Source organism: Muscardinus avellanarius (assembly GCF_963383645.1).
Source record: "Muscardinus avellanarius genome assembly, chromosome: 4".
Lineage (NCBI taxonomy): Eukaryota > Metazoa > Chordata > Mammalia > Rodentia > Gliridae > Muscardinus > Muscardinus avellanarius.
Window position 1 is genome coordinate 105,441,892 of NC_137789.1, and position 21,452 is coordinate 105,463,343.

The 21,452-nt window shown below is 47.2% G+C and overlaps 1 protein-coding gene across 1 annotated transcript in view; it reads right to left on the minus strand.

Annotated features, from left to right (window-relative positions):
* The window catches only part of ARHGAP22 (Rho GTPase activating protein 22), a gene marked incomplete at both ends in the record, with an annotated part of 150,566 nt that overhangs the window by 84,926 nt on the left and 44,188 nt on the right, over positions 1 to 21,452 (minus strand). Inside the window, one exon of the mRNA XM_080694482.1 lies at positions 15,349 to 15,548. Coding sequence (XP_080550608.1) covers positions 15,349 to 15,548 — 200 coding nt within the window. The remainder of the gene's footprint in view (positions 1 to 15,348; positions 15,549 to 21,452) is intronic.

The following is a 21,452-nucleotide window of genomic DNA, read 5'->3' on the forward strand; positions in this document are numbered from 1 at the left end:
TTGATATAAAGGTGAATGACAAAGAACATGCCATTCTGTCTGTATCCAGAGGGTCTGCTGCTGTTTCCACTGTAGCTCCTTCTCCAGCTTTAGTGAGCGTGCTCACCTGAGCACCCCAAGGAGGCCTGTGGGCAGTAGGTAGAGCCCTGGACCACAAGTGCCAGAACCTTCACTCAGGGAGCCGGCCTCTGGGAAAAGGATAGGAAGTGCTTAGCAGAGGGGCTTTTCAGAGAAGAGAGTATATTTCAGCAAGTTAAAAGGCTCACTCAGAAGTCATCTACGCAGCATATCCAATGCAGACTCCAGGAATGCTGCAGACTGGGGGAAAGCAGCCTAGAGAGCAGCCTTCCTGTCTCACTTGTCTAAACTTCCCAATGAGGAAACAAGAATGCGGGGCAGCCCTGGGCTGGATAGGGTGTTGAGAACACAGAAAGCCTACTGTGTTAGATTCTGTATGTATTGGTTCTCTGCTGATGCATATAACATCACCCCAATACATAGTAGCTTAAAAACAGTAAGTATTTACTCTTTCACTGGATTTTGTAGGTCAGGAATTTGGGGTGGGGAGGCTGGCTTAGTTTAATAGTACTAGCTTAGACTCTTATATGAGGTTACAGTCAAGATTTTGGGTAAAGATACAGACACTTAAAAGCTTGAAAAAGAGCCGGGCGTGGTAGCCCACGCTTGTAATCCCAGCATTCGGGAGGATCACGGTTCAAGGACAGCCTCAGCTACTTAGTGAGGCCCTCTGCAACTCAGTGAGACCGGTTTCAAAATAAAGAATAAAAAATAGGGCAGGGGCTGTAGCTCGGAGGTCGAATGCCCCTGAGTTCCATCCCCAGACCCGCAAAAAAAAAAAAAAAAGAAAGCTGTGATTTCAAGTGTACTCAATGGAAGGCATAAAAAGACTTAAACTTCTGGAGGTAAAACGTGTAACAAGTGAATGGTGAGTACAGTAGATGGGATTAACAGCCTATGTGGCAGTTTTCAGTGAAAAGATTGTTTGAAAATGTACAGTTGAAATGGCACAAAGTGAAGCAAATAGAAAATATAATTTTTGAAAAGACCGCATTAGTGAGATGTGGGGTGACCTCAAGCAATCGAATACACATGTAACTGGGGTCCCTAAACAGGGAGGGAGACAAAAACATCAGGAGAGGTGGCTAAAACTTTTCCAAGTTTACCAATACTTTATATAGAGCTACAGACCTAAGAAGTCAGGTGAGCACCAAGCACAAGAAACAGAGGTGAAACAGCAGTACAGTATGAGGCAGCAAACCCAGCTGTGAAAACAGACACCCGCCAGTACTGGGCAATGCACAGCGTACAAAGAACAAAGGTAAGGGTAATGGCAGATCTTTTTGCCAGAAAAATGCAAATGAGAAATCAGTGGAGCAACAGCTTTAAAGTACTGAAACAAATGAAAACCAATCAACCTATATTTTGAATTCAGTTAAAATATCATTCAAATGTCAAAGGTAAGTAATGACCTTTTTTTTTTTGCTGAAGATTTAAAGTTTATTAGAAAGATAGAAATACAGAAAATAGAAATACAGCCCCATGCCAAAATGGCATGGGGGGTGACTCGAAATGAATACACCCAGTAATGACCTTTTAAGACATATCAAGCTTAAAGAATTCATTATCAGCGAGGCCCGGGGTACACATCTGTAATCCCAGTCCTTGGGAGGCAGAAGCAGGAGGTTTGAGGCCAGCCTCAGTAATTTAGCAAGACCCTTAGTAATGCAGTGAGACCCTATTTTAAAATAAAAATTTCAAAAAGGGGAACAGGGGATGTAACTCAGAGGTAGAACACTCATGGGCCCAATCCCTGGTACAATAAAAAAAAAAAAGTTATTACGAGCAGACTCACACCAAAATAATTGTTGAAGACAATAAAAAAAAGGAAAATGATGTATGATAAAAATAAGGATGTACCCAAGGTAATGATGATTACCAGAATGGTAGCTATATGAATAACTACATAAAGTTTTTCCTTAAGCTGGGCATGGTGGTGCATGCTTGTAATCCCCGCACTTGGGAGCCTGAGACAGGAGGATCTCACAGGTTCGAAGCCAGCCTTAGCTACTGAGTGAGACTCTTGGCAACTTAGTGAAACCCTGTTTCCAAATAAAAATATAAAAATAGGTCTGGGAGTATATCCCGGAGGTAGAAAGCCCCAGGGTTCCACCCAGTACCACCAAAAAAAAAAAAAAAAAAAGTTTTTCCTTATTATTTTTCCTTTAAAGAATAATTGAAAAGTAAAAAATAGTGTGAGGCTTACAAGTGAAAGCATGCCATGTCGAAGCAACAGCACAAGGGACAATGGAGGAGGACGCCCTCTGTGAGCTTCTTACAGTGCCCAGGAGATGGGACCGTATCATTTGAAGGGAGCTCATGAAAAGTTAGGTGCAGACTGCAAGCCTAAAGTGGACACCACGATGACAAAACGCAATGTTAAAGCTAATGTCGAAAATGAGATAAAATGGAATAAAAATTAATCCAAAAGAGGCAGAGGAAGGAAGAAGGAAGATAACAGATGGAACAACTAGAAACAATTAGCAAGATGAGAGTAAAAAATGCTTAATATCTCCTCCTGCCCCTCCAGGGACATTCTACCTTAAAGTCGTGCCCCAGTCCTTTTTAGTTTTTATATCGAAACTAGGTCTAAGTTGCTGAGATTGATGAGGCTGGCCTCAAACCTGTGATACGCCTGTCTGAGCCTCCCAGATACTGGGATTACAGTCATGTACCACAATACCCTGCTTCATATCTTTTTATTAATCATTGCTAGAACAAGCAGACACACAAGTGAGGTATAAATGACCTGAGAATCCGTAATCAACCAACTTGACCTAATTGATTACCGTCTCCCTCAATAGGAGAGTACACATTCTTTTCAAACACACATGGACTTTTTACTATTATGGCCGTGAACAAGCCTCAAATTAATATAGATGAACTCAAATGCCACATACATTTTCTGACCACAATGGAATTAATTTAGAAATAATATAATAGAAATAATAGAAACAATAGAAAGATTTCTGAAAACTCACTAAATATTTGGATGCTAATTAATGTACCACTGAATAGTTTGTGGATCAAAGAAAACACAACTAAGAAAATATTTGGAAATAAGTTAAAATTAAAAAGCACAAAAATGTGTGAGTTGCTTCGAAAGGAGTAGCTGGGGGCAAATTATAGCGCCAACTTTTCATAGTAGACAAGAAGAAAGTTCCCCAACCAGGACTCAGTATCTCTATAGGAACTAAACAAAGAAAATCAAACCCCAAGTAAGTACAAGAAAGAAAAATAGAGGTCAGCATGGCTATAAATAAAGAATGGGAGAATAACACAGGCAAGTCAATAAAAGCAAAAGCTGGTTCTTTGAGGAGATCAATAAAATTGATAAATCCTTAGCCAGTGTAATTAGGAAAAAAGGGAGGAGATAACTTATCAATAGCAGGACTAAGAGAGATGATGTCTTGACAGGTTCTTCAGCTATTAAAAGCTAAAACACTTGAGCAACCGGGCGAGCCTCAGTTTCCTCACCTGTAATGTGGTGGCGTCTTTTGAGGATTTCATGAGCTAAATCCTTGACAGCCACAGTTCAGTGCCTGGCAAGAATAAGTGTTGTTGTGATTTGTAAATGATATGGTCAGGTCCACACTTTTGATCATTTTACTGAAAGTGGTGTGTGTGTGTGTGTGTGTGTGTGTGTGTGTGTGTGTGTGTCAATGTGTATATGCATATATATGCATATAATTTTAAAATATATGCTACATAAAATTATTATAGAGGCTTATAATATTGTAACATTACCACTGAGGTGGGGGGATCTTAGGCAGGTTTTCATGGGCAAGGGCTGGCTTTCTGATTTGTAAACATGAAGACGTTCACCTCTGTCCTTATTCCTTACTAGGCTCTCTGAGTTTGTGCCTTGTAAGAAGTCAGGGCCTACATGAATAGAGAGCTTATCCTATTTATTTAATAAATCTATTTTAGCGCCGGGCGTGGTGGCGCACGCTTGTAATCCCCGCGCTTGAGAGGCGGAGACAGGAGGATCGCGCAGGTTCGAAGCCAGCTGCGCTGGCTTAAGAGACCCTGTTTCCAAAAATAAAAATAGGTCTGGGAGTGTAGCCCAGAGGTAGAAGGGCTTCGAGGAACCCCAGTACCACCAAAAAAAAAAAAAAAAATCTATTTTGGCCATTCTAGTGTTAATTTAGTCTGTTTCTAGCAATGCCCAGACACCTGATAATCCCATTGCATGTGCCATGAAATAGGGCGGATGCAGATTTTAGGAGCACAGGAAGGCAATGTACAGGGCCCTGCTTTAAAATTTGGGGTGACAATCCTACGGAGACCTCCTGCAGGGCCCAGGATGGCTGCAGTTTTCTGACTAGAGCTTTAGGGTTTGTGATAGTTCTCTGCCTTCTGAATTCAGCTCTCTCCCCAGCCCCATGAGAGGGCGGCTCTTTGGGAAGCCTTAATTTTTCACCTAACTTAGAAGGAGACAGTCAGAAGAAACAACGTCTGAAAAGCTTCTTATGAAGCCGCATGATAAGATGTTCTGCAGACAGCATCTTGAAGAATCACCGACATGTTTAAAAGCAGCTGCTCGGGTTCCTTACCTCTGCTAATTCTGATGGGGCCTCAGATCCATCTTAAAGTGCTTTAACAGCTGACACCCAACCAGGAACAGAACCTCTCTGAATTTGACATAAATAATACAAATCAGAGTGAAGTTCAGTGCCAAGGGGGGAGCATCCTCCCCCAGGCCCTTATCTCACGGGCCTGGAACCATGAGCCACTATCTTCCAGAATGCAGCTATCAAGAAGGGCAATGCAGAGGTTGGAGATAAAGGAGTTCTTAGGTGAGGCACTTTCTCTCCCTAAGGACTGGAGATGAATCACTTGTCCAGCCTCTCTTTGCTGATGACTTTGTCCTGAAGAGTCTCCCAAAGGACGCCACAGAGATGCTGCCATGTGGACTCGTGCAAACAGCTCAGGAGCTCTCACTCTGCCATTGTCCGTTAGGGCTACATCTGTTTTCCCTTGAAAACCTTACACTGCGTCAGGCATGCCCAGGTGGAGTGTGTTGAGAATAGCTTGTTATTCTGTATACAGCAGGTGCTTTGGGATCACAACAGCCTCCTGCACTTTCCTGTACATTTCTAGCCAGCCACCTTCTCGGACGCCAGCCCAGGGCCTGAGCCTACAAAAGTCCAGCTGGGCGTGCTGAGGGGCTGAGTCGTGGGTAGGCTTGCAGCCAAAGCCTGGGGCTCTGGCGGGGCCCTTAAGAGCACTCAGGTCTTGGAGTTAAGCTCCTCTTCCAATCCCCCATGAAGTGCTCTTTCCAGGGTGAGCAGACCCTGGCTTACTCTGCAGTTAGTTGCATGGTGGCCAGAGCCCTCAGCAAGCCTCTACTCCAAACCATGATCCCAGCCCCACCTGAGTCTTCCCTGGGATCCTCATCCCGCTGGCTGGGGGGTGGGGCCTTACTGGGTGGTCCCATCCCGGGCTCAGGTGGGCTCAGTTCCTCTTTCTTTCGGCGTGTCATGATGAGGACATTCTAATGCCTGTGACCATGTCCATGAGAGTGAGGAGCTGTACCTACCCAGTGCCCGCCGGCACTGGTGTCCTGGCCTCAGGGGGAGCCAGGCTGGGGGCACTTACTTGTGTCCCAGTCTCACACCACCTAATGCTGAAGCAACCAGCAGAATAGAATGCTAACCTGGGGGTTTCCTGAGGCCTCTAGGGCTTATCTCATCCTAGGAAAAGGGAGGAGAAGCAAAGGCGCCCGTTGTTTTTCAACATAATTGGGGTAGGTCATTCATGTCACCATATCTCCATGGTCTGCTCGCTGAGTGTCCTGAGGTTGGGGCCACATGATGAGGTTGTGGCCAGCGGGACTAGGCAGGAGTGACAGGACTGCTTCCAGGCCTGATCCTTTGACACCTGTCCATGAGCACCAGCTTCCTTCTCCAGCCCCCGCAGGTCAACCTGGGAGGCCAGAGAAAGGTGAAGCCCACACCTGATCCACAGTGGACATTGTTCCAGTGATGGTAAACTTTTATTATAGTTTGCAGTAGGATTTTGGAGGACATTTAGCATCAATTATTATTATTATTATTATTTTTTTGTGGTACTGTGGTTCCTGGAAGCCCTTCTACCTCCGGGCTACACTCCCAGACCTATTTTTTACATTTTTATTTGGAAACAGGGTCTCCTAAGCCAGTGCGCACGGCTGGCTTCGAACCTGCGCGATCCTCCTGTCTCTGTCTCCCAAGCGCGGGGATTACAAGCGTGCGCCACCACGCCCGGCTATTATTATTATTATTAATTTGTGGTGGTACTGGGGGTGGAACCCAGAGGCTTTCTACCTCTGGGCTATACTCCCAGACCTATTTTATATTTTATTTGGAAACAGGGTCTCACTAGGTTGCTGAGATCCTCACTAAGTAGCTGAGGCTGGCTTCGAACCTGTGTGATCCTCCTGTCTCAGCTTCCCAAGCGCGGGGATTACAAGCGTGCACTACCACACCCGGTCACACACACAAAATTTAAAAACCACAGTACCATTAACTATTGCATTTCTATTCTGATATAGCTGTTTATAATGTAATAGTCTCCATTCATTCTCTGTTTTGCTTTATGAAGTTTCAGTTTCTTTGGGTCAAGTGCAGCCTGAAATTAATTAAGTGGAAAATTTGAGAAGTAAACAATGTATGTTATAAATTGCATGCCATACTGCTGTGTTCCATGTGAAATGAGAATCATGATTTTGTCCGAGTATCCATGCTGAATACCCTACCTTCCTTTTAGGTTGACTTTTAGGTTTCAGGTTGACTATTGTGGCATTATGTTTCTTGTATTCAAGTACCCTTACTTAATAATGGCCCCAAACTTTCATTACAATATTTTTTTGGGGGGAATTGAACCCAGGGCACTCTACCTCCAACCTACACTCCCAGCCCTATTTTATTTTTGTTTTGAAGCAGGGTCTTGCTAGGTTGCTGAAAGCCTCACCTTATTGCTGAGGCTGTCCTCGAACCTGTGATCCTCCTATCTCAACCTCCCAAGTACTGGGATCACAGGCATACACCACCATGCCTGTCCAGTATGTTGTTTTAATTATTTTATTTTGTTAATTTTGTTGTCAGTATCTTATTGTGAATAATTTATAAGTTAAGCTTTTTCATATACATACTGAGAATATGTAGGGTTTAGTATTATCTGTAGTTTCAGGTCTCCACTGTGGATCCTGGAATGTACCCTCTCCTGTAGATAAAAGACTGCTACTATAATAATAATTTTTTTCTTCTCTGATTCGATATCGAGAAGTAGAAAGAAAGGAGAGGTGAACTCATGTACTTGTGTCCTTCAGCAGGGACATGGGCTGCTGGGGACCTGCCTGGCTCTGATGGCCAGAGATGCCGCACAGGGTGTGGCAGGTCTGTGTCCTGGCCTCCAGATGCAGTGGCCTGCAGTAGCATCACTTGCTGACTGTTTGGACTGGAGCACTGGACAGAGCCCAACACGGACCGACTTAGGTCGCTTCCAAGGTGGGTATGGTCACCATGTCCAGCCTGGCCAAAAGTCTAAGACTGATGGGAAGTGTGAAAATGGTCCCCCCTTTCCCATTCTCCTTGTTCTCTGGACCAGGTGGTAGGCCTCTGCCTCCCAGGGAGGTCTGGCGTTCCACATGCAGGTGTTGGGGGGAAACTAGGATGAGCCTAATCCCTCTGGCCACCTGGGGCATTCAGTGGCTGCATCTGACACACTGTGCTCAGGAGGGAACTGGCCATCGGCAGGCAGGTGTGCTGAGCTGCCCTGGAAAGGATGGATCTTTACTGATCACCCATGTCTTTCTGGTACTTTGTTCCATCCAGGATTTGGATGGATGCTGATGTTGATTTCTGACCCGCACTGATGCTCCACCTGCCCTTGGCTCTTCAGAGCCTGCCTGTGGGGCTTGGAACAGCCTCTGCTGTGCCCCCAAAACTGGGAGCCCTTGGTAGTGCTGCCGAGCCCTTGTCCCTCACCATGACGTCCTGTGGGGACACAAGTCCTTCTCTACTTACAGATCTGCGGCACTGGGCCACTGGCCATTGTTCCTACCACGTTTGCTGTGTTATGTAGTGATCAAGCCTTCTCTCCCCCACGGTGCATAGACCATCCTGGAGCCAGGCTGCTGGCTCAGAGTGAGAACACCATTGCTATCAGTGGAGCCTCAGCGCACACTCCCATGGAGGTTGTCCTGCTTAGACTATATCTTTGGGATATGATGCTGAGTCCAGCAGCCTGCCTGGAAGTGGGAGGAGCTGTATCTTGAGCTGGGACTAGTTTGATTCTGTCTCGTTTCCCTGAGGCTCTGCAGGGTGTACGGTGCTCGTGAGAGGGAGGCCACTCTGCAGCTGAGAACAGGTCAGTATGAGAACATGGTGCAGACACCGCACTGACCCACCCCAGCTGTGCAGGGCGATCTGCTGAGCTGCTGCTGTCCCCGGGCACTGCAACATTTTGCCTAAGAGGGCAAGCTTCACCACCACCTTTAACCAAGTCTGCAGTCCATTCAGAAGTCTGCGCAGTGACTTCAGTCCTCGGCAGCCCAGGGGGACAGGAGTCTGACAGCACCTCATCCAGACCACCTCGGTTATACTGACAAACCGGAGCTCTGTATTCTACCAACGCCCTGGGACTCAAGGCCCAGCTATAGAGAAAAGTAAGTTATGCTCATCTAAACCTGAATAAAACAGTTTCCATGCCGCCTCACTCACTGACATTTGACTCACTTTTCCATCTAACTATTGACAAAACTCGTAATTTACCATCCAGTTTTCCAACTATTACTGTAAAGGGTTCAGTTGAAAATCAAAGGACTGACCTCTTATAAGCTGTAGATATTTAAGTAGTAAGCCATTCTCCATGGGACTGAAATTGGCAGAGCCCGGGGGAACTCCCCTGACCCTTAGGTAGGTGATCAGCAGAGGCACCGGAAGGGACACAGAAGCCATTTGTAGTAGCTGAAGGTCTATTTTGCAGGCAGTGTCATTCTGGGTACAAAAAAATTTCCGGGGCAGCCAGGACACTTATCACTTGTGACTTATTTACTCAGGAGATGTTATCAGACCTCTTGTAACTTGGTTTTCTCTTTCTAGAGCAGTGGTGGAATATTTCCATATACAGATTAAAATATTCTCAGGTATTACTGCTTTCAGAGTCATTGGAAGAGGGTATAAAATAAACTTTAAAGTCTATTTTTCAATCTTGTATTCTCTCTCTCTCTCCCTCCTTCCCTTTCTCTTTCCCTCTCTTTCTCTCTTTTTCATTTTCACACATACTGGGGATTGAACGCAGGGGCATTCTGTTAGCTATACCCTAGTCCTTTATATTTTTATTTTTAAACAGGGTTTCACTAAGTTTCTGAGGGTCTTGCTAAGTTGCTGAGGCTGTACTGGGATTACAAGTCTTTTAGTCATCTATTGCTGCATAACCAACCACCCCAAAACTTAGTGGCTTGAAAAGTATGACCTAGCCGAGCATGGAGACACACACCTGTAAGCCTAGTACTTGAAAGGCTGAGTTAGGAGGATCACAGGTTCAAGGCCAGCCTCAGCCACTAGGCTGTTCAGAATATCTGAGATCTAATCGCTTTGTAAAAGTACTGTTGTCCCGTGCTCTTGTTTTTGCTTCTCTTGGGCTCTTATTTCTGGAGGTACCCAGTCCTGCCAACTCCTGGGCCTTTGGGCAGTTCTGCTTTGCAAACCAGACAGCTTAGTCCAGACCGGAAACTCAGCTCTCACGGCAGCTCAGTGACTCAGCTGCCTCTCGTCCATGTGCTTCCCAGCAACCAGAAGGCTGTCTCCCCTCCTGCCCTTCATATCCAAATGTGTCTGCACCTTCAAAAACATCGTTAGCACTGTGTTGTGGAGTTGGGGGATGCAGAAGACCCAAATGTGATTTTTAAGATCTGCCCTCCTTTCCTGGAAGTTTGAATTTGAATTTTGGTTTTCTCATTAACTAAGAAGGAATTGTGGAATGAGTGAGTGTGATTCCTGCCCGTTGAAGCCCTTGCTCTCTCAGGCATTCCCTCCCTGGATAACATTCCGTTATTCTGCCGTTTTCCTCCCTTTTTCTTTAGTGTCAGTGAATGTGTCTTTATGATTTCATTTTTTGAAAGAAAGCGTTTTGCTTTGGGGAAACACACACACACACACACACACGCGTGCGTGCACACACACACACACACACACACACACACACACACACCAAGGAGTGTAGCTCAGTGGTAGCATGTTGCATAGTATGTGTGAGGCTCTGAGTTCCATCCCTGGCACTTCAAAAACAAAAGCAAAAATCCCAAACAAACAAATTCCCCCAAAGGAAAAAAAGAGAAATTGATCAGTACTCTTTGTTTATTTGTGCAGGTTTTTCAAAGCCATGTCATGAGGGACATAAAAAGTTCATGGCTGCTCCATTTTCTCAGTAGGTTATCCTTCCTTTCTTCCTTTCTTTTTATCTATCTTTTGGTGGTTCTGGGGGTGGAACCCAGGGTCTTTTCTACCTCCAGGCTATACTCCCAGACTTATTTTATATGTTATTTGGAAACAGGGTCTCACTGAGTTGCTGAGAGCCTCACTAAGCAGCTGAGGCTGGCTTCGAACCCGCGCGATCCTCCTGCCTCAGCCTCCCAAGCGCGGGGATTACAAGCGTGCCCACCGCGGCCGGCGTCCTCTCTATATTTGTGAGCCCCTTCTCCCCTTTGCTTATTAACGCCTCAGATCCACGCCTTCTCCCTGCTCACATTCAAATTGTTCTTTCTCTTTTCAACAATCCTGTTTATTTCTCTCCCTTCTGTACAGTCAGCTTCCCACTTTCTGTCTTTTTAGAGAGATAAATCATCTATTCATATTTATTATGAAAGCAGTCTTATTATTTTCTATAGACCTTTTTCTCTTGTTTTTTCCTTCTCCTATTTGTTGGGTTGACCACAGTTAACTTGTTATGTTTTGTCATGTGTTTTTTTCTTTTTTTTTTTGTCTTCTGTTTGGGAATTTCTATTTTCCATTTCTATTAAGAGCCAAGAAACCCACAAGTAAAGACCAACATAGCCAGAGTCCTTAACTGGTGGAAATGGACCAGGCTGACCCATCAGACAAGTAGTGGGAATTTTCATGGCCTGAGAAGACATCTTGAGCAGAAGCTAAAACCTCAAAGGTAAACAATCCTGGGCTCCATCCGTGTGCTGCAGGGTCTGTCTGGGGAACGCTTCTCAGGGACGGGGACGTGTTCTGGGAAAGTCTGGGGGCTGAGGGCACACTGTCTGGTTCTAGGGTCAAGCGCCTGTACCTAGTCATTCCATTTGTGCTCCTGCAAGCCACCTCTCCATATCTCTGTGCTTTCTGTCCTCTGCTGACCCTCTGCCCTCTGCAAAAGGGAAAGGGAAGAGATAAAGACTTGGCTGAGAGCTGAGAGCGATGCTTATCTGGGCTTTGAGCTCTGGGCAGCATCAAAGGTGGCTGACATCCTTCTTCCTGGCAGTTACATCAGCTGGCCACTGGCTGATGGGAGGTGCTGACCACTGGGGCATCACTGTCACGGGCAGCAGTGAGCAAGGGATATTTTTCCAGGAACCAGATATTGAGAATTAGTCTATTACATGTAGTTCATGCAATTAAATAGAAATCTGTGGGGTTATTGTGCCAGCAGTTTGAGATCATCTTGTATAAACTAAATGAGTCAAATTGGACCAGTGCAATTGGATCTTGTCAAGAGGGCTGCTGGAGGAGTCAGGTTTTGTTGGGGAGGAATAATGGAATGATTGGGGGAGTTATCAGATCTCATGAGGCTTAAGCGTACCAGCCAGGCCAAAAAAGGCCACAGGAGGAGGCCTGGGCAGGCCCTGGCTGCTGTTGGAAGATGCTGGCTCCTTTCACAGATACAACGTGCTTCCTAAAGGTGAACATTCTGGTGCTCCCTGGGTCAGGTCTGAGGGGTGCTCTTGCACCAAGGCCATGTCTGGGGATGCTGACACCTCCATTCCATTGCCTGCTTCCAACAGAAACTTTTGAGGCCTGGAAAAATTGGCAAGAAGGGAGAAGCAGGTCCAGGTAAAGGGGTTCTAGAAATGGAGGTATCTTGTGGAGCACAGCTGCTGAGAGAGGTTTTCTGGGCCACCTTGCAGCTCGCCAGGAGGACTGTGTGGGCAAGCGAGTGGCAGAGGAGTATCCTTTCATGTGTGGCCTGCGTGGCTTCAAGGCCTGGGCGGCTTCAAGGTCATTGTTACCTGGATGCTGTATCTAACATCATAATTCAGTGCTCCAAGGAGACAGAGCTGAGGCTGGGCAGGAAAGGGGAGAGCCTGATGAGCCCCAGGTATGGCTCTGAAAGATGGAGGATCCTGGCAATTGCTTTCTTTAGCACTGGGATTGAATCCAGGGGTGTTCGACCTCTGAGCTACACCCCAGCCCTTTTTACCTTGAAAAAGGGTCTCACTAAGTTGCCGAGTATCTTGCTAAGTTGCTGAGGCTGGCCTCCCACCTGCAATTCTCCTGTCTCAGCCTCCAAAGTACTAGGATTGTACCACCATACCTGGTGGACCCTGGCAATTTTGGTCATAGTCATCAGAATGAATAGTCACCCAAGAGGTCAGCCAGGCAAGCCAAGACAATGTCCAAAGGCTGGGGAGGCCAAGGGTCAATGGTGGTGCACAAGCAGAGGTGTGGTCCTGGCCTTGGGAGGGGTACAGTCAGGTCTGGAAGGTGTATGAGCTCAGATCCAAGTACCCAGGGTGCTAGGATTCCCCTTGGTTGTGTATATGTGATGCAGTTTCATTTCTAGCACATTGCTGTGATGTAGGTAATATTATCTCATTTAAAATAAAGCCTAAAGTTAAAAATAATTAAGTGACTATCCTCAGTCATCCAGCCAACCTGCTATATATCATCCGATCTGATTCCAAAGTTCCTATCTGTTCCACTTAATTTTTCTAAGTGTTTTTTCCCATATAACACTGAGAAGGCTTGTTTAGATATGCCTTCACCTCACTCCTGATTTTAGTTTCTATCCACCCTCATGATTTGTGTTTCATTTGTGCTATTATCTATGTGAAAGTTTTCCTTATACAGTTGCATTATTTATTTACTTATATTGTGGTAAAATCTACTTAATATAAAGCTTATATTAAACATTTTTAAGAATACATATTTATATAGTTTAGCTCAGTGGCTTTAAATTCATCTGTATTGCTACACAATACTTTTTTCTTTACTTTTTTGTATTCATGATTGAACCCAGGAGCATCTTACCTCTAAGCTACACCCCCAGCCTTTTTAATTTTTTTTATCTTGAAATAGGGTCCTGATAAGTTGCTGAGGGTCTCGCTAAGTTGCTGAGGCTGGCCTTGATCCTGCCATCTTCCTGTCTCAGCCTCCTAATACTGGAATTGCAGGTATGTGCCTGACTATACTCTGTTTTTAATGCAGATGCTTTAGAAAGGCAAGTTTTATATCACTTTCATGGACAAGAACCAGAATGACTTCCCAGAAGCAGAAGCGACTACTGGAATAAATACAGTGAACACAGAGCATCATCAACTCTTGGCAGATTCCGCTGCCACGGCGAGCTGTGAGGTGGTGAGGTGAAGCCTGCTCTCTGCCCCCATAGTTCTTCCAAAGGGTGGACAGGAAAAGAGATGCTTGAACCGTATACTTGCGCCTCCTTGACATACTCAGAACTCAAAGAGAAGAGCTACGTAGTCACTGTGAACTGACCGTGCTGGCCCAGGGACCTCCTCACACCCTGCCCATCGCGACAGCGGGACCCCAAGCCTGGGAACCGCTGAGATGTACCCAAGGCTCCTGCCCCCCAAGGCTCTGGGGCCTGATGCCTCTTTTTTTTTTTTTGCGGGTCTGGGGGGAACCCAGGGGCATTTGACCTATGAGCTACACCCCCTGCCCTATTTTTTATTCTTTATTTTGAAACCGGGTCTCACTGAGTTGCAGAGGGCCTCACTAAGTAGCTGAGGCTGTCCGCGAACTGGGATCCTCCAGGTCTCAGCCTCCCGAAAGCTGGGATTACAAGCGTGCGCCCGGCTTGATGCCTCTTTTTTTGACATGCTCAATGAGCATCATTTGGGAAAAGCCCTTTAATATCCCTTCCCCATTTTTTTCCCCACAAGATATAGTATTATAGTATTTGTCCTTCATTATCCACGAGGGTTGGTTCCAGGACCCCCATGGACACCAAAATGTACAGATGCTCAAGTGCTTTATATAAAATGACATGTAACCTGGGCACATCCTTGGTAATGTGTGTGTGTGTGTATGTGTGTGTGTGTGTGTGTGTGTGTGAGTGTGTGTGTGTGTGTGTGTGTGTATAGTACTGAGTATGGGGTGGGGTGTTCTACCACTGAACTATGTCCCCATCCCTTTATTTATTTATTTATTTATTTATTTATTTATTTATTTTGCGGGTTTGGGGATGGAACCCAGGGGCATTCAACCTCTGAGCTACACCCCCTGCCCTATTTTTTATTCTTTATTTTGAAACCGGGTCTCACTGAGTTGCAGAGGGCCTCACTAAGTAGCTGAGGCTGTCCACGAACCACGATCCTCTGGTCTTAGCCTCCAGAATGCTGGGATTACAAGCGTGCGCCACCACGCCCGGCTCCTTTTTATTTTTTTAAATTTTGAAACAGGGTCTTGCTAAGTTGCTAAGGGTCTTTCTAAGTTGAGTCTGGCCTCGAACCTGTGATCCTCTGGTCTCAACCTCCCAAGGGTTGGGAATACAGATGTGTGTTACTGTGCCTGGCTCATTCTGTGTACTTTAGATCGTCTTGGTTGCTTATAATGCCTAGTACAACATAGTGCTATGTAAATAGCTGTTACACTGTATTGTGTAGGGAATAATGATAAGAAAAAGCATGTACATATTCAGTACAGATGCAATACGTATAAATACATGTTTATATAAACACTGGGGATTGAACTCAGAGGCATTCTGCCTCAGAGCTATACTCCTAGCCCTCTTTATATTTTATTTTGCAATAGGGTCTCATTAAGTGCTAATGATCTTGCAGTTGCTGAGGCTGGCTTTGAACCTGTGATCCTCCTGTCTCAGCCTTCCAAGTACTAGGATTACGGGCATGTGCTACCATACCTGGCTAAGAGTTGTCTTATTAAGCTGGCAGGAATGCTCTTTATCAACATTATATAAAAACATTTTCATTACAGAAGTTTTGGGTGTATGTTGACAAGATGTCTGTGAGTCCCCCCTCTCCTGGCCCAGCTCACCGTCCCTTGTCTGGTGGTACCCATGGGATGCAGGATGTGTGCTTCTCACCTGGGGCTTGGTCTCATCTTTGTCTTTGTAGTAGAAGAGCTGGTCCCCACGCAGCACAAACCAGCGCTGCTGCCAATTCTTCATGATGCTCCTCTGCTTCCTCAGCCAGCCTGCCTTCAGCACGGGGCCCAGCCTGTGGGGGCCTGGTGGCCGCCGAGGACCATGACTCTGCTCCCCCATCACCAGGCTCTTGGAGCGGGCTGGAAGTCAAGAACACACAGCAAGTGGAGATGGGCATGCCTGTGCTCAGTCTTTGACCCAGCCCAGCACCCCAGCTGACCGGGGATCGAGGCTTGGGAACCCAGGGCGGCAGGACGTGAGCATGCAGGTCTACTTCCCTGTTGGGTTCCAAGGGTATCAGCTGGAACACAGCAGCAGCAGCAGCCTAAGGTCAAGCCACTGGGAGCAGGTGGACAGCCTGCCTGCCTAATTAGCTTCTGCTCTATCTCTGGGACTCTAGGCTTCATCTCTCCAAGTTTATTCATCCAAGCATCCATTGAACCATCTATGCATCTACTCGTGTACTCCTCCACGTATCCATGCACTCTGTATCCATGCGTGCATGATCCAACCATCTATGAATGTACTCATGTACCCATCCATTTATTCATGCTTCTCTGTATCCATGCATGCATGCATCCATCCAACCATCTATGCACCTACTCGTGCACCCATCCATGTATCTATGCCTCTATATATTGATGCATGCATGCATCCATCCACTCAGCCATCTATGCACCTACTCGTGCACCCATCCATGTATCGATGCCTCTATGTATTCATGCGTGCAGGCATCCAGCCAGCCATCTATGCATCTACTCATGCGTCCATCCATGGAGCCATGCATCTCTGTATCCATGCATCTATCTGTCCATCCATCAATCTATTCGTTCAATGATTCCTTCATTTTTCATTCAATCACTATTAAGCACCTACACTCTACCAGGTATTGTAGTAGTTACTGAGGATAAAGTCATGGGATAAAAAAATAGATAAAAATATGAATCCTCCTGGAGCTCATATTCTAGCAGGGCTCCTGTTTCTTAGACCCAGAGGGAGCTGGCTCCATCTGGACTCCATCCTAGTTTCTGTTTGTAGCTCCCTCTTCTAGTATTATCAGCCTTGAGTATCACTTCCCAGAACCCCCAGAATCCCTTGTGGCTTTCTTGGGGCCATCCTGCAGAGCGAGCCTGGATGGTAGGATCACTGCTTCAGTAATTTATTGTGACCGGATGGTGGTGGTTCCCTGGCAGAACAAAGGGGCCCTCACTCCTCTCTCATAGCCTTCTGGGTGAGGACAGAATTCTTGTCGCCTCCACCCTACCCCTCTTCTTTTTACTCTCTCTTTTTCTATCCCCTTTGTCCCTGGGGAAGTTCCCTGAGGAAGCAATGTACCAAGTACATTGCTGCAGTGGTCACTAGAAAAGGCCACCCTGGGATTTTTTTTTTTTTTTTTTTTTGGTGGTACTGGGGGTGGAACCCAGAGGCTTTCTACCTCCGAGCTAGACTTCCAGACCTATTTTATACTTTATTTGGAAACAGGGTCTCACTAAGTTGCTGAGAGCCTCACTAAGTAGCTGAGGCTGGCTTTAAACCTGCGCGATCCTCCTGTCTCAGCCTAAGCACGGAAATTACAAGTGTGTGCCACCACGCCCGGCTCACCCTGGGATTTGGAGGAACAATCATGAGTCTGAATATAATCACACTTGCAGTTCTTAGATCACAAATCCCAACTTCTGATTGGAATGCATGGTCTCTGTGGCTACAGTCCTTGTGTTGTGCCTGTGTGTGTGTGTGTGTATGTGTGTGTGCGCGCGTGTGTATGTGCGCATGTGTGTGTGTGTGTGCATGTGTGTGCATTCACTCTACCCATTATACTAGTGATCTCAGTTCCTGACACCTGGCCTACCTTCTGCCCACTCTGTCTCACTAGCTGGATCTTTCTGCTGTCCCTTCTCATTCAATCCCTGCCTTGACTTGCATGGTGCCCTCCTACTTAATCTTCATGACCCAGCTCAAATGACACCTCTGCCATGGAGTCTTCTTCATGAATCTTCTCCAGGCAGTCACCCCCCGCCCCACCAAAACACATGGTTAGTGGCTGGTAATCATCTGGACAGTTGCTTTTTTGGGCCTTTAGACTGAGGGGTGGGATGGGCAAGGGGATCCTATCTAGTTCCACATGTGTAGGCTTCATCTCCATGCCAGGCAGGGATGGATGTACGTCATAGTAGTCCAATGTCACAGGATGCTTAGGGTTACTCTTTATTGTTAGCTCTGACTCTTAATTAATGGCATTAAATGTAACATGACATCCAACTGCTGTAGGAGCACGTCGTATAGCCTGGTGGATCCCAGCTCTGCCTCTAGCCTTACAGCCCGGCTTGTGATCTTGAGTCTACCACATTCACATGAGCAAAACATGTTAAAGCCATCCCGTGGACCCCTGCTCTGGAAGGGCTCGGAATACGGAGAACAGCGGGATTAATGGCAGCCATCACCTCTACTCTCTGCCACCCCTGTAGCTGTGCCAGCCCCAGGAATACCACCGGCCACACACCGCACTTCACAGGACCTCCTCTGCTCTGCCTCAATTCCACGTTGCCTCCTTGGCTGTTGGGATTGGCTGTTTAGTCCCAGAGAGGAAGTGGGCTGTCTCCATGCTTATGCTGCACATGGAAGAGGATTGATGATCCTTTAGGGAAGTGGAGATTTTGCAGAGACTCAAGAGAGGAGAAGTCATAGGAGTCTCCAGCCTGGCCTCCGGAGCCCAGCAGTCCTCGGCACCGGGGCTGAGCATCACATGTTCTTGCATTTCAGACTGATCTGCACTTTTGTTCCCACCTCGCTGATGGGCCGGGTCCCATGCTACTGATGCAGAATTAGTGTGGTCTTCCCCCTTTAGTCCTAAAGGCTGCTCATGGTCCCTGCATGCAAATCAATGCACCGCCAGATGTATCTTAAAGATTCCACATTGCTGAGGGCTTGAATTCTTTCCAATGTAGTTATTTAATTAGTGAGACAATGGAGCCCACCTGAAGAAACATAGGCTTTGGATCACTGGCAGCCATGTGAATTGTCTGCAGATCAGCAAACTGAGCCCATATGGGAAGATTGCACCTCACCCTGCAGGGTGAGTTGGAGGGGACACAGCCACACCTGGCAGAGTGCTTGGTGTACCCAAAGTTATCATGGTGATGATGGTTGTGTTAGTGAGAATGTGGTGGATGCCTCCAGGCAGAACTTATTTCCTGGAGCTGGGTTGTCCGCAGTGGGCTCATGGAGCAGAAAGGATGGATCTTTCTATGGCTGTTGGCTCTTCAGGCACTGTTACATACCACCTTCTAAAAATGGTGTGTTGGCTATATGAAACCACACAATCATAGTTGTGGATCACTTTCTCAGTAATCGCTGACATTAAATATTATAGTGTGGAATATTCCTACTTCACAAGTTAGTGGGTGTGAAAGGACACTTAGTTACTGGCTTAGCTCACCCTGCTCTGGGATCGTTAATCAGGCAGGAGGCCTCAGCACAGGCTTCTGCTCGCTGTATAAGCTGCTTCTCTCTGCTACTTAACTGATTGCACCCTGGTGGGAAGAGTAGCTGGAGTCCTGAAGGTCCCAGGCTCACTCAGCCCACTTTCCTTCTTCAGGTGAGCCTCAGTCCTTCCCTAGGAGTCTTCCTGTAGCCCTAGGAAGGCCACTTCCACTTCCAGGCTCCACAGCACCTCTGCTCTGCAAACTCAGCATCCTTGCCAGGGAGATGCAGACTCGGAAATGCCCTGTGGGGTGAGGCTACGCTGCTGATTAGACAGGTGAGCTGCACCTGGGGGAGCCAACAGCATCAGGGGTCAGGAGGGCTGCCACTCACCTGATTCTCTCCTCTTATCTCCAGCTGGCCAAGGGGAGGAGCGGGCCCAGACCCAATGGACATTTGCCGATCCTTTTCCAGATTTGGGGGCCATGTCGGGCCCTGGGGACATGGGAGATGATGCACAGGACGAGAAGAGGGATACATGGTTCCAGTGTTCTAGCACGGTCTCACAGAACATGGAGTCCCTGAGGAGAGGGGACAGGTGGGTCCTTTGCTAACTGAGTTTTCCTCTCTGGATCCCAGTCTGCTCACCTCTCAAACTCCTTGAGTGGGGTAAGAGTCGATGATAAAATTAAAGCGCTGGTGCCTGGGCCTTTGCTCTGTGTGGATAGTGGCAAGGGAGGTGCTTGGTGTGAGAGGGTCGCTCAGGCCTCCGCTGTCTGTTCTCCAATCTTTTATCTCTTCTTGGGGATCTGTAGGGGCTTCCTAGAACCTTATGTCCCCCAACATAAGATGCCTGTGCAGCCCCCTTTGGGTTCTTCAGTGGGGACAGAGTCAGGGAATGTTCTAGAGCCCCTACATGGTTCTATCTCATCTTCTGTTACAACAGGGTCTGCAGCTGGCTCGCTCTGTCAGAAATGCACCTGTCCTTACTTCCACATCCCAGAGCCTCCTCTGCAGGGTGCGTGCATAGTAGACTGTCAATAAAACCCCTCAAAAAAGGGTAAAGGATAAAGAAGATAGGTGGGTGTCCTATGCCTGACCTCTAAGCCACAGGCACCCGCCCTCCTGAGAGCTACAGGCCAGGTGACTGCAGGTAGTGGGGAGCCACCTTCAGAGGGGCGAGGGGGCGACATGCCCTCAGGTGGGAAGTGGCGGTTGGTCCCCATGTCAGCAGGTGCCTGGTCTCTGTTCAGCACCCGTGGGCTGACCTGCAGGTGGCCCAGGCCCTGCGCCCTCTCACACCCTGCTCTTCCACGGCTCCCAGGTCAGGAGAGGCCCCCACCTAGCTCCTGCTGTTTGCCAGGGAGGCTCAGAGAGGACCTGACCTCCCCACGTGATCGCTCACATGGATGTCACATCCCGGGCTGGCTGAGCTCCTCAAAAGGCAAAGAAACATCGCTATGATTTATTAATAAATGCTGTTCCTGTCCTCAGCACTTCCTTGAATCAATTTATTTGGTGCTGTAAATATTTAAACCAGGCTTTCAAGTGAACCTTCTCTGACGAGCTAAGGTTCCAGTACCGAGTGGAGTTGAGGAAAGGTCCAGGGAGGAAGGGGGTGCCCTTTGCTCTCCTCAAGCCAGGGCTCTTCTGCTCACAAGCAAGATACTCATTTATCCACCCATTCATTCATTCATTCATCCATTCATTCCAACTGACAGGTTCAGTGCTGCATCATGAGCTGATGTTCCCTTGAAGAACTCCCAGTCTGGCGAGGATGGGGCTAAACCACATATACAACCCTGTAGAGCTGAAAAGGATGTAGGCTACTGAAAGGGCTGTAGGCCACCTACAACAGGAGAGGGGCTGATATTGAAATGAAAGCCCAGCCCATTCTGGTTTAGACACCTGCAGAGTGTCCCAGAGGAGGGACCCGTGGGCCAGGCCTTGGAGGATGGCCATGCTGTGGCCCCACCCCAGGGCAGGCAGGGCTCTAGTTTAGGGAAAGGAAGAACCTTAAAGAAATTTGCTCTCCTTAGGTCCCGTCAGCATGGCACCAGGTGGGCACCATCAGCTTCTTTCACTGATGAGCATTTTTTTCTTTTTTGGTGGTACTGGCAATTGAACGGAGGGCATTCTCCTTTGAACTATGCCCCTCCCCTGCCTTAATTATTTACTTATTTTTGAAACAGGGTCTTGCTTAATTGCAGAGGGTAGCCTTGAACCTGTGGTCCTTCTGCCTCAGCCTCCAAAGAACTGCGATTCCAGGTATGCTCCAACATGCCTGGCTTGACAAGCATGTATTGATGGAGGGCAGGAGGCTGCACCTGCCTTTCCTTCCACAACCCCCTGCTTCTAACAAGCCTGTGCATTGCATGTTTTGGTCTTTCCTGAGATTGCTCTGATCAAATCCAACAGTCTGCTCTGGTTCTCAGCCTTCAGGACCCCGTGGTGGCTCAGACACTGTTAATCTTCTACCTTTCCAAAAGCTCTTCCTTCCACACTCTGCAAGCCTGACCACTCACTTCCACAACCAACACCCACAACTAGTTTCTGACCTCTACTTCTGTCCTTCCCTTGAGTCCTGCTGCTGCCCAGCTGTGCCAGTGGCCCTCCCTAACATC